Raw genomic sequence first — 13899 nt, forward strand, 5'->3', positions numbered from 1 at the left:
GAAAATTCCATCAGGCTGTCAGAGATGCTTTTATGCTAATACTCTGGTAACAACTATGATGTTGGATTTTGGTGCTGATAAAGGGCAGCTCTGCAACTTTAATATTTCCACAAAAGGTTTGTTAAATGTCTATCCAGGAGGAGTCTGCTGGCATGGGTTTTATCCATTTGTGGACATGGTTCAGTCTATTGGCAAGAAAATAGTGGTGGAAGTTAGGTAGTTCTAGGCCGCCGCAGCGTCTGGATTTTTGAAGTTTTTAAGCTAATTCGTGGTGGCTTGGTTTTTCACAAAAACTGTGAGATGTAGGAGTCTAATGTCTTAAACCACGCCTGGGCTGGCTGAGTTGGAATCATTAAGAATATGTAATTAATTTTTGGCAGGATCATCATTTTTATGGTGGCAATTCTTCCCATAAGTGAAATTGGGTAAGGACTGCCATCTTTTAAGGTTGGCTTCTATTCCTTTTAATAATGGATTATAGTTTAGATCAATAAGCTCTGATAGCCTAGACGACAATTCAATGCCCAAGTATTTAATGTTCCCTGAATGGAGTAGCACTATAGATTTGGTCCAGTTAATAGAGTATTCTGAAAGTCCTGAGAATTCATCTATGAAGCTGATAGTTGTAGGAAGAGACGTCTGTGGCTCCAGGAGAAACAGTAACACATCGTCAGCATATAAACTTATTTTATGATTTACTGATTTGGTCGATATTCCAGTAATTCCTTCATGCTGTCTTATTGCTGCGGCTACAGGTTTAATAAATATTGCAAATAGTGATGGGGAAAGTGGGCAGCCCTGTCTTGTCCCTCTATGCAGATTAAACCTTGGTGAGATCTGGTTGTATGTTCTAACTGCGGCGTTTGCTGAGCTGTATAATATTTGGATCTAGTCTATGAATGATTTCCCAGTGCCGAATTTTGTGCAGAGTGGCTAAAAGAAACTTCCAGTTTACTCTATCGAAAGCTTTTTCTGCATCTAAGGAGACGACGGCTGACTCTAATTCATGGGTGGTGACATAATCAATTAAGTTGATTAATTTTTTCATATTGTTTGTTGACTGTCTACCTTTAATGAAGCCTGTTTGGTCAGAGTGAATTATATATGGAGTGATTTTTCTACTCTTCTAGCAAGTGCTTTACACACTATTTTTAGATCTACATTTATTAGTGAAATTGGTCTATAACTTAATGGGAGTGTAGTGTCTTTTCCTGGTTTTGGAGCAGGCTTATGAAGGCGGAATTCATATTTGTTGGTAATGAATGCTGTTGTTTAATTTCAGCTACCATTTTGTAAAAGCTGGGTGCCAGCATGGACCAGAACTCCTTATAAAATTCAGTTGGGAATCCATCTGGTCCTGGAGCTTTTCATCTCCTGCAGAGCTTCATGTAGTTCTGCCAAAGATAACAATGAGTCTAGAGTTGTGGATTGTTCTTCCTTTAGCTTTGGCAGTTCTAGTTTATTCAGAAACTCCTCAATGGCTGAAGTGGATGAGTGGATGGATCTATTTGGGACGTATATAACTCTTGGTAAAAGTTTTTAAACTATATATATATATATATATATATATATTATATATATATCTACCTCATATCATGAGAGACAATGAACCACATGAGATACCGGCTCAGACGTCGCCTGGTCTAACAAGGTCTGCGTCAGGTGTTGGGGAACCAGAGCACCTTGGCGAGAAGTGGGCTACTGGAACAAGAAAGAAATGGCTGAGATGCGAGAACAAGGCTCTGTTGGAATGCTACTACTCAAGTAACCCTAGTCAGAGGGGCTACATGCAAAGAATGTGTGGTGAATGGGAACGGAGAAACCCACATTCAAGGCTGACAGCGAAGCAACTAGTAGCTCAGTGTTCCAACATCCACAAACGGCAACTGCTATCACAACTTGAGATTGACGAGATACAACACAAATGCTACGGCAAGGGGGAGCCAGGACGCCAGGTCAGAGGGGAGGTTTCACCATCTCCCCAACCGGAAATTGGGTACGAAGCCCCAATGAGCACAGACACGCTGAGCGAGGCAGCGACTGACCTGAAAGACAAAATCATGGCGAGATTGAACAGGCAACCCCGAACCCCACTACAACGGCTAAGTGAAGTACCATCAGAAAGTCTCATGGAAGATGTGAATGCAGCATTGAGAGCGATCCCTACCACAACAATCACAGAAACCAATGAGCTGATATACGCTTCAGCATCAGTGATCCTAGAGGTGCTTGGCTATAAGAGCAACCATGGGAGCCATGAGAAACAATACCCACCATGGAAACGAAGGTTGGAGGCAAAAATCAAGGCAGCTCGGAGGGAAGTGAGCCAAATGACAGAGGCCCAGAGAGGTGCAATGAAAAGACCAATGCCTAAGAGGTACAGCCAGATGACCATACCTGAAGCACTCGAAACTGCCAAGCAAAGGCTACAAGCCTTGGCCAGCCGCCTAAAGAGATACACCAGAGATAACGAAGCCAGACGAATAAACCGTCTGTTCGCAACACAACCTGCGAAAGTGTACTCTCAATGGCAGGGTAATAACAACAGAGCAGACCCACCAAGGCTGGAAACTGAACAGTACTGGAAGGGTATATGGGAAAGGGAGGCATCACACAACAGTGATGCACAGTGGCTGGTGGATCTGAGGGAAGACCACAGCAACCTCCCTGAACAGAATCCAGTGACTATCACAGTGGCAGACATCCAACATAGAGTCTCAGGTATGAAAAACTGGACAGCACCTGGCCCTGACATGATCCACGCCTACTGGCTAAAGAAGCTCACTGCAACCCATGAGCGCCTGGCAGCACAAATGAACCAGCTGCTAAGGGATGGGACTCACCCTGATTGGCTAACCGAAGGGCGAACGATCCTGATAATGAAGGATCCCTCAAAGGGTGCAGTCCCATCCAACTACCGGCCAATAACCTGCCTCTCCACAACATGGAAGCTCATGTCAGGCATCATCGCAGCTAAGATAAGTGGGCACATGAGTCAATACATGAGCGAAGCACAGAAGGGCATTGGTAAGGATACCAGAGGAGCCAAACACCAACTCCTGGTAGACAAAACAGTCGCCCAAGACTGCAGAGTGCGACACACCAACCTGTGCACAGCCTGGATCGACTACAAGAAAGCCTATGACTCAATGCCACACACATGGATCACTGAATGCTTGGAGCTGTACAACATCAACAGAACTCTAAGGGCCTTCATTGCAAACTCGATGAGGTTGTGGAGAACCACCCTTGAAGCCAATGGGAAGCCGCTTGCCCAAGTATCCATCAAATGTGGCACTCGCTGATCCACACCACCAGGATCTACAGCTCGGACATCGGGATGTCATTCGGACTGGAGAAATGTGGGAGGATGGTGACAAAGAGAGGCAAGGTAATCCACACAGAAGGGGTCTCACTCCCAGAAGGAACAATAGCAGACATTGAGGACAATTACAAGTACCTTGGAATACCACAGGCAAACGGCAACCTTGAACAGGCAACAAGGAATGCGGCAACAGCCAAATACCTCCAACGAGTAAGGCAAGTCCTAAGAAGCCAGCTCAATGGCAAGAACAAATCCCGGGCAATAAACAGCTACGCTCTGCCAGTGATCAGATACCCTGCAGGAATAATAAGGTGGCCAAAGGAAGAGATACAGACCACAGATGTTAAGACACGAAAGCTCCTCACTATGCATGGAGGGTTCCACCCCAAATCCAGCACCCTGAGACTGTACGCTAGCCGCAAGGAAGGAGGCCGAGGACTAGTGAGCGTGAGAGCCACTATCCAGGATGAAACATCCAAGATCCATAAGTACATCAAGGATAAGGCCCCGACAGATGACGTGCTGAGTGAATGTCTCAGGCAGTGGAGAACAGAGGATGAGATGCTGGAAGAGGGACCATCATGGGAGGACAAGCCCTTGCACGGGATGTACCACCGGAACATAACTGAAGTGGCTGATCTCAACAAATCCTACCAATGGCTTGAAAGGGCTGGGCTGAAGGACAGCACAGAGGCACTCATCCTGGCTGCACAGGAGCAGGCCCTGAGCACCAGAGCCATAGAGGCCCAGATCTACCACACCAGACAAGACCCAAGGTGTAGACTGTGCAAAGAGGCCCCAGAGACAGTCCAGCACATAACTGCAGGGTGTAAGATGCTGGCAGGCAAAGCATACATGGAACGCCATAACCAAGTGGCTGGCATAGTATACAGGAACATCTGCGCGGAGTATGGACTGGAAACCCCAAGGTCAAAGTGGGAAACACCTCCCAAGGTGGTAGAGAACGAGCGAGCCAAGATCCTGTGGGACTTCCAGATCCAGACTGACAGAATGGTAATGGCGAACCAACCAGACATTGTGGTGGTGGATAAAGAGCAGAGGAAAGCCGTAGTGGTGGATGTGGCAATACCAAGCGATGGCAACATCAGGAAAAAGGAACATGAGAAACTAGAGAAATACCAAGGGCTCAGAGAAGAACTGGAGAAGGCTTGGAAGGTGAAGGCCACAGTGGTGCCTGTGGTGATCGGAGCAATAGGGGCTGTGACCCCCAAACTGGAGGAGTGGCTACGACAGATCCCTGGAAAAACATCCGAAATCTCAGTCCAGAAAAGTGCAGTCCTAGGAACAGCAAGGATACTGCGCAGAACCCTCAAGCTCCCTGGCCTCTGGTAGAGGACCCGAGCTTGGAAAGTGGAAGAATAGAGTGTGTATATATTATATTATATTATATTATATTATATTATATTATATTATATTATATTATATTATATTATATTATATTATATTATATTATATTATATTATATTATATTATATTATATTATAATATTCCCTTTCTTATTAGTTATTGAATGGATGATTTGTTTCTCTTTATTATTTTTAAATTGGTTAGCTAGAAATTTACCACATTTGTTAGCATGGTCAAAGTTCTCCCAGCGTAATTGATCTATCTGAAACTGAGATTTGCAGTCAATTATATTATTTAATTTCAGCTTTAGATTTCTTAGGTCTTCTAGGATTCTATCATTGGTTGGTGAGGCAGCATATTTAATCTATAGAGATCTTATTTTTTGCTCTTATTCTAATTCAAGTAGCATGTCCTTTTTTTTCTTGTGCGATGAATATGAAATTATTCTACTGTGCATAACTGCCTTCCCAGTCTCCCAAAGAACACAGGGTGAGGTTCCCGGTGTATCGTTGATTTCTATAAAGGTTGCCCATTCTCTCCTGACATAACTGTTGAAGTCTTTGAGTAATCATTGAGTCATTCATATTCATGATCATTGAGTAATGATTTATTAAACCTCCAATTCCTGGTTGATGGTGTGACTGTCTTAATCAACAAAATGGACATTGGGGCATGATCACTGATTGTGATAGAGTGAATATTGGTGTCAGAGACATCTTGTAAGACTGAGTTATTTACTAAAATATAATCTATATGGGAGTGAGAGTGGTGAACTGGCGAGGAAAAGGTATGTTCCTTGGATGTAGCATGAAGAAAGTGCCATGTGTCACAAAGACCGAAGTCTTCCATGGACTGTTTTAAGGTCTGTACTGATTGCCAGTTCCTGTTGCTCACAGCTTTGCTTAGCCTGTCCAACTCTGGGTTAAATACTAAATTAAAGCCCCCTCCTACTATAAGTTTGGAACCAGAATGAGTAGACAGTGATGTGAAGAAGCTGTGAAAGAAAGAGGGGTCGTCAACATTAGGACCATAAACATTAGCTATGCAATATTCAATGTTTCCTATCAAGATATTAATGATTATATATCTCCCTTCTGGATCCACAATGGTATCGTTATGAGTAAAGTTAATCTTTTTATTTATTAGGATGGCGACCCCTCTTTGTTTAGAATTGTAACCGGCTAAGTAAGCACGTGGGAACTCTGTTGATGCCAGAGTTTAATCTATAGTTTTGGGAATATAAGTTTCCTGTAGTAAAGAAATGTCTGCTTGTAGGGTTTTCAAATGATTAAATATTTTAAATCGTTTCTCCTTCTTATTGATTCCACGTACATTCCAAGTGACAATCTTCAGTGGTGTCATATCTTACCTGACTGCTGTGGATTACTAGTCTTGTGTTTATGTAGCGTGACAGACTTTAGGTGTGTGGCTAACCTTAAGTATCTGTGTTTTGTTGTGTGTGATCTATGTATGTGCACGTGTTTCCCCTGTGCAGTAGATGTTTGTGTGTGGCTGCTGGAGGGCTACATAGGTGGCTGACTACGTGGGAGAAGAATAGAGAAAAGAAGGATGTAAACAGTGTGGAGTGAAAGTAGGTGAAGGAAAAAGAGTAAAGGGAAGAAAAATTAAAGTAAAAGGAAAGTGAGTGATTAAGCATGATGAGCGCTTTGCAAAGTGAGTGGGTGAGTGACATTAGAATGACAAAAAGAGCATTTACATGAAACATCTGCGAGGGAATGAGTTTGAATACTGGATGTAAAGTTATAACACTTAGTTGCATTGCATCTATTATTTTTCAACAAACCTTTAATTTTAAACCATTTAAACCATTAAACCATTTTTGTTACAAACCACCGCTAGTACAGCCACAGAGTTGCTTCCCGGTCCCGGTAGAGCTCTCCGTTGACGTACAGTTTGTCGACGCTGATGACAGCCCTGCAGCCTTCTGCCATGAACTTTTTACGGATGGGGAACAGATCTTTGACGCTGTAGTCGGTTCCCTTCAGCTGTCTGGCTCGACTCTTAACCAGTTCCTTCTGCTTAAAGTCAAAAAACTTGGCAACGATGGGTCGAGGGCGCTGGCCATCAGGCCGTCTTCCTCCGAGTCTGTGAGAACGGTGAAACACCATCTTGTTGACAACTTCCACTGGAAGCTTCATCTGTTGTTTAAGGAAATTTTTATCTGTAGTTTTCGCGTTTTCCTCCGCCTGCTCTGGAATCCCCGAGAACACCAGGTTGTCCCTCATGCTGCGGGCCTGCAGATCAATGATCCCTTCTTTTATTTTTTTATTTTCGGCCGCTAGCTGAGTCACATACTCCGTCAGGGACTGCACCGTTCCCTTCAGGGCCTCGTTCTTGGTGGCAAGAGAAACCACCTGCTGCTGGCTAAATTTCAGGGAGTTGCGGAGGGCCTGAAACTCTTTGTGGAGGAGTTCCACTAGCGGTAGACGCGCGTCGAAGCTTGATATTTTTTTTTCTATGGACTCCAGTCCATAGAAATGATCAGATGTCCGTGATGTTTTTGTCTGCCGAGCTAGCTCCAGGTGACTCAGGTGAGTAAGACGGACGGGATCTTTTGTTTGGAGCCGTGTCCTTTTTCCCCATTACCAGACGCTCGAAGCACTCGTCGATGTACTTGAAACTTTCTTCGGTGTTATCCAGAATGGTAAGATGGTTGATTGTTTTCCGTAGAATAAGGTAGTTATTTATTTATTTAAATTGGCTGATAGTTTGTCGCGCTGTTTTTTACTATCGGTGTCGCGCTGCCTTGTTGAATTTCTCGTGCTGTTCTCGCAGAGTCTTGCGTTCTCTCACAGCATTGCGCTTCCTCATCGTTTTGTTAAATCAAGATTTCTATTTTAAAATAATTTCCACTGAATGTGGCATTCACTACCTCTCCACGTCTGAGAGACGTCTACTTTTACCACAAACTGCCAGGACCTGGAAGAAGTGAGACCGTGCAAGGGGGGAGGCTATGGAACTGAACCTTTGGATGAACTTACGGTAAAAATTGTCAAAGCCCATGAAGCATTGAACATTACATCGGCATTGCAGAGTCGGCCAGTCCTCCACCGCCTGCGTCTTGGCTGGCTACAAACAGATCTTCCCGAGAGATGACAAAACCAAGAAAAGACACCGGCGGACACAGCAATACAATAGAGTAGGCAAGTTGTCACGAGGTAAGCTCGGCTAAAGCACAGAGGGACTGGATATGGAATCAAGGAAACAGGCTAATGTGAAAAACACAAGACTGGATAATCGCTGTAGAGTTGACCCAAAGAACTGAGCTAACAATCTGGCAGAGGACTGAGGTGAATAGTGGATACTAAATACTATGACTGATTATTAAACGGAAACAGCTGAAAGGTCACATTACTGGGGAAGAAAAGCAAAAACTAATATAACTGAACAAACCCGGAAGTAGTACAAAATGAAACAGGAAATGGCAAAAAGGCAATAATAATGGTGAAGACAAAAAAGATGCTGAGGTATGACAAGAGAAACCCGTGGTTATTGAGAGTTGCTGTCTGGCTAGACAAGAGTCAAAATATTTGTAAAGCTTTGTTTGGCAATTATTAATAACATCTGTTGCCATGCACCAGAGCTAACGAGCTGATTAAGGGCTGACACCGTATAAAAAGAAAGAGACTTTGGAACTCCTAGGGTGCTCAAACTTTTGCACAGTGCCACAATAATATTTTTATTTTTTGATATTTGTTCAATTCATGCACCAATGTTTGCTAAAGAGTTTGTGCATTTTTTTTCTATTTCCAAGAGTGACTGTTAACATCTTTTCAATAAAAAGTCACCAAAATGTATAATTTATTTAGGGGTGCCTAATCTTTAGTATAAGACTGCACATGTGGAGGTGTGGAAGTGTCTAGGAGAGACAGCAGTGGAGTTTCTAGAGACAGCAGGATTCTAGAGAGTGAGAAGATGCCTGAGTAATGAAGGAGAATCATTCTGGTGCCGATCTTTAGGAACAAGGGTGACATGCAGAACTGCAGCAACTACAGAGGAATAAAATTGATTAGCCACATAATGACGCTGTGGGAAAGAGTAGTGGAAGCCAGGCTCAGAAAGGAGGTGGAGATTTGTGAGCAGCAGTATGGTTTTATGCTCCGTAGAAGCACCACTGATGCTATTTTTGTTTTGAGAATGTTAATGGAAAAAGTACAGAGATGGTTGGAAAGAGCTGCATTGTGTCTTTGTGGATTTGGAGAAGGCGAGTGACAGGGTGCCTAGGGAGGAGCTGTGGCACTGTATGAGGTTGTCAGGAGTGGCAGAGAAGTATGGAGTAGTCCAGGACATATATGAGAAGAGTATGACGGTGGTGAGATGTGCTGTAGGTCAGATATAGTAGTTCAAGGTGGAGGATCAAACTTTGAGTCCATTCTTGTTTGCTATGCTGATGGGCAGGCTGACAGATGAGGTCAGACAGGAATCTCCCTGGACAATGATGTTTGCGAATAGCATTGTGGTTTGCAGTGAGACTAGAGCAGGTGGAGGAACAGCTGGTGAGGTGGAGATTTCCTCGGAAAGAAGAGGCATGAAAGTCGTAGTAAGACAGAATACATGTGCTTAAACAAAATGGGTCAAGGTAGAAGAGTAAGGTAACTGTACAGGGGGCTGAAGTAAAGAAGGTGCAGGAGTTTAAGTACATGGGGTCAACAGTTCAGTGTAATGGGGAGTGTGGAAAAGAGGTGAAGAGGCTGGAATGGGTGGAGGAAAGTCAGGAGTTTTGTGTGACACAAGAATGCCAGCAAGACTCAAAAGAAAGGTGTACAAGACAGTGATGAGAGCAGCTCTGCCCTATGGGTTAGAGACGGTAGCAGTGAGGAAGAGACAAGAGGTTGAGATGGTGGTACGACAACAAATTTACCTTGCTTTTCTGAGTATGTTTAGGCCAGTAAAGAAGGCATTGCTTGCACTGACAGTCCACCACTAGTGAATTTATTTTTTCCTCAAACTGTTTTCATGTATTTCATGTCTTACACCTTAGTAAAGCAAAACACCCCCACAACCTAAGACAGAATTTACAATTAAACTAAGCATATTAAACTAGTTGATATAGGGATATGACAGTTAACCATATTTAGTATGTCCTCAGGGAGAAGTGGGTCTACCAGGTGCTCCAGGACTGGATGGTGAAAAGGTAATGTGTTTGAACTGTTACATGAATGCATATAGTGCTGGACATATAAAAAGAAATGGTTGAGTGATTATTTACCTGTCACTTGAAATTTTGTGTTCAATAAATCCTGGCTGTCTGTTTTAGGGCCCCAGAGGAAAGCCTGGAGAGCCTGGTCCCAAAGGTCCTGTTGGCTCAGAAGGTCCAAGAGGTGAGAGTGGTTTAATCGGATTCCCAGGACCCAAAGGAGACAAGGGAGACATTGGTCCATCTGGATCTCCTGTGAGTGACAGTGTGAACCACACAACAAAACACAATTAGAATGGCTATTTGCACTCAGCCAAGATAAGACATTGACATTGTAAATGAAAAATACCAAACTGAAAGCTTTTATTTAAAATTTAATTAAACAACTAAATTATTGTGCAAACTATTATTGTCAATATTTTTATAACAATGAACTGTAACTAAACTAAAATGAATAAAACTTAACTTTCTATTTTTTCCACTTCTGATTTAATTTTAAAATGAAAACCTCATCATCATCCTGTCTGTCTGTGTCCCCTTCCTCTCGCTGTGTAGGGTTTAGACGGTCCTACTGGTGAAAAGGGGACCACGGGTGTCCCAGGCCCTATTGGATTACCTGGTGCAATGGTACACAATGTTAAGAGCTGTGTTTTTGTGGGCATATACGCTGCCTAGCTAAAAACAAATCTACCACCTGGATTAACACTAACATGATCTGCAGTTGCTGCAGTTGGTCAGGTCTAGGTTCAGTGCTCAAAAACTGAGGTCAGCTGACTACCTGGATATACTGAATGACCAAGTTATGCCATCAATGGATTTTTTCCCTGATGGGCATATTCCAAGATGTTAGGACCAGAGTTCATTGGGTGTAAAAGAGTGGTTCAGGGAGCATGAGACGTAATATTCACACATGAATTGACCACAACAGATTCCAGATCTTAACCCTCTTTGGGATGTGCTGGAGAAGGCTTTGTGCAGCAGTCAGACTTTACCATCATCAGTGCAAGATCTTGGTGAAAAATAATGCAACACAGGATGGAAATGAATCTTGTGACATTGCAGAAGGTTATCGAAACAATGCCACAGCAAAAATGGACCCGTTTGAAAATAAAAAAAAACTACTTCTGCTTGGCTTATTAAGGGTAATCAGTATATAAAATAAAAAATGGTTCATTTCACATGTATTCAATTCAATTTAATTTTATTTATATAGCGCCAAATCACAACAAAGTTATCTCAAGGCACTTTACAAAGTAAGGTTTAAGACCTTACACAACTAAACCCAACAAGTCCCACATACAGCAAGTCTTTAATTTGACAGCAACAAGGAAGAAACCTCCAGCAGAACTAGGCTGGATGTGGGCGGCCATCTGCCTCGACCGGTTGGGGTGAGGGAATAGAGAGAGAGCAAAGCACAGCAACATCAACAAGCAACAACAGAGCAGGAGCTCAGTGTATAAATTAAGTCCCCCAGTAGTCTACAGTATGTCTATTGCAGCTTAACTAAGAGATGGTTCCTGTGACTAACAGTCTTTGCCAGTGACCTGAACCATCTCTAACTATAAGCTTTATCAGAAAGGAAGGTTTTAAGCCTGATCTTAAAAGTGGAGAGTGTGTCAGCTTTTCCAACTTAAACAGGGAGCTGGTTGCACAGGAGAAGAGCTTGGTAGCTAAAGGCTCTGCTTCCCATTCTACATTTAAAGACTTTAGGAACCACAAGTAGCCCAGCGCTCTGAGAACGAAGTGTTCTGTTGGGAGCATAAGGAACTATAAGGACTTTAAGATGAGAAGGAGCTTTATCATTAAGTACTTTATCATTAAGGTGAGTAGGAGAATTTTAAATTCTACCCTACATTTTACAGGCAGCCAGTGCAGAGAAGCTAATGTAGGAGAAATGTGGTCTCTCTTTCTACGTCCTGTCAGAACTCTGGCTGCAGCATTTTGAATAAGCTGTAGGCTTTTTGAGGAGCTGTTAGGACATCCTATGAGTAAGGAGTTACAGCAGTCCAGCCTAGAGGTAACAAATGCATTGATCAGTTTCTCTGGATCGCTCTGAGAGAAGATGGTTCTGATTTTAGTTATATTTCTAGGATGAAAGTAGGCGGTTCTGGAGATTTGTTTAATGTATGATGTAAAAGAGATCCTGGTCAAAGATGACACCAAGGTTCCTCACAGTAGAATATATGCAACAACCCTCTACATGTTTACATTACATAGATGTTGTTCGGGTCAGTTTGATCCGACAGTAAACGTAAAGGCTAAAAATGCTTAAAAGGGACATGTATCATTGATTTGTTTGAATGTGTGAGACATTTACACATTCACCTTCTCTCCATCTAAAGTACAAAAATGCAGGTGTGCTATGAGATTTTAGTGGAAAACCATCACCTTTATTCACAAAGTTCTAAAGAGAAAGCTTACGATGTTCAGATTCATCCAACAGGCCTTTACTCTCTGCTAAACATAATCAAATATTCAAAAACAAGGCCCCTCAGTCTTCCCAGTCAGAACAGCCTCGATGTTTTACTGACCTAAAAGGGGAAAATTTTGTTATCATAAGCACAAAAATGCTGAAAGCAGCACAAGGGAACTTGAAAACAAGTATAATTCTGGATCTATATGACTAGATGGGGTGGACAAAGTCACAGGTTCCTACAGCCTCAATCACTGGCTGATGGTCGTACAACATGATGACCTATGTAAGATGTGCAAAATTACACATACATATGCATTCATGTTCTTAATATTATATTGTTGCTTCATTATATTTTTTATTTCTGGTTTGGTTCGTCTAAGTAAAGGTGACTTTTATTTGCCTTGATTTTAAGTCACCGGTTCAATATTGCCCTGAACAGAACCAGGATTAAGTGTTGTTTATAAACATCACACAATTAAAAAACATTTTCAAAATGTTCAAAAGATTATTGCTTCACATTCTCAATGGCTTACTTGTCTCCTTTCAAACAGTCGTTTCCAGAGTGTTTATTGCACATGGTTCTATCCTGAAGATGACGAAAATATGATTTATCAATCAGCCCTAAATGAAATGTGCTTTGTGTTTAGTTTTCCATCATTTTGAATTACTAATAATTTTATTAATAAAATAGTGTTTTTTCATGCTTTTTTTCAGGGTCCTAAAGGTGAGGCTCGAGAACAAAGGACAGAATTTGTAAGGGTCAGAAAAACACTTCATAATGTACATATCAGTGCACACAGCATTTGTGTTCTTAAACTTGTCTGTTTTTTGTGTGTTTAGATATATGGTCCACCAGGGCCCCCAGGACCCCCAGGACTAGTTGGCCCTGCAGTGAGTCAAATATTTCGTGGACCTTCAATCTGTTTAAATGCTTGTATTTTTATCTTTTAATAGCTTAGTTTTACTCATTGGTTGTACTGTTGGAAGAGGGCAAAAATAGTAGTAATTTATTTTTCTTTAGGGACCTCAAGGACCTTCAGGGCCTAAGGTGAGATATTATTCATATGATATAATATTTGTTTTCTTTTATTTTTTTCATTTATTTAAATTCTGTTTTACCGTGATTGCCAGGGGGAGCCAGGCATAGGCATCAAAGGTGAAAAGGGAGCAACAGGTCAGAAGGGTGACAAAGGAGACAGAGGCCATCTTGGACTACCTGTAAGTTCACAAGGTTCAATTAAATTCACCTCAGTTCAGTTGATGTTTAGCATGTAGCTAACGGCACACGCAGGAAGCTTGACAGTTGACAAATCGAGTTAATATACCCACTACTCTAATTCACCAGCAAAGTTATTGCAAGGCAATTTATAATGTAAGCTTTACAAATTCTAAAAATACATCTACTATAGAAAAGACAACAAATATCATTCGAGCTAGTACACTAGGCAACAATGAAGAGGAAGAACTCCTTTTAAGAAACCTCCAGCAGAACTCGGCGCAGAATGGGTCCCTTGGGGTGAGAAAATGGAGCAGAGAAAGGAACAAAAAGGTTCAAAAGGCATGGGGGCCTGGATGTAACTTTCATCTACTAGATTTAGAGAAGAGATAGCATTAAATCTGAGATATGTTACT

The 13899-nt window shown here is 42.1% G+C and overlaps 1 protein-coding gene across 21 annotated transcripts in view; it reads left to right on the forward strand.

Annotated features, from left to right (window-relative positions):
- The window catches only part of col13a1 (collagen, type XIII, alpha 1), a 203537-nt gene that overhangs the window by 136125 nt on the left and 53513 nt on the right, over window positions 1–13899 (forward strand). For all 21 annotated transcript variants that reach the window (XM_055502806.1, XM_055502799.1, XM_055502800.1 and 18 more), the window contains 7 exons: window positions 9804–9848; window positions 9972–10106; window positions 10407–10478; window positions 12982–13020; window positions 13108–13158; window positions 13289–13315; window positions 13399–13485. In XM_055502806.1, the coding sequence (XP_055358781.1) occupies window positions 9804–9848; window positions 9972–10106; window positions 10407–10478; window positions 12982–13020; window positions 13108–13158; window positions 13289–13315; window positions 13399–13485 (456 nt within the window). The remainder of the gene's footprint in view (window positions 1–9803; window positions 9849–9971; window positions 10107–10406; window positions 10479–12981; window positions 13021–13107; window positions 13159–13288; window positions 13316–13398; window positions 13486–13899) is intronic.

Source organism: Betta splendens, chromosome 15, assembly GCF_900634795.4.
Source record: "Betta splendens chromosome 15, fBetSpl5.4, whole genome shotgun sequence".
NCBI classification, from domain to species: domain Eukaryota; kingdom Metazoa; phylum Chordata; class Actinopteri; order Anabantiformes; family Osphronemidae; genus Betta; species Betta splendens.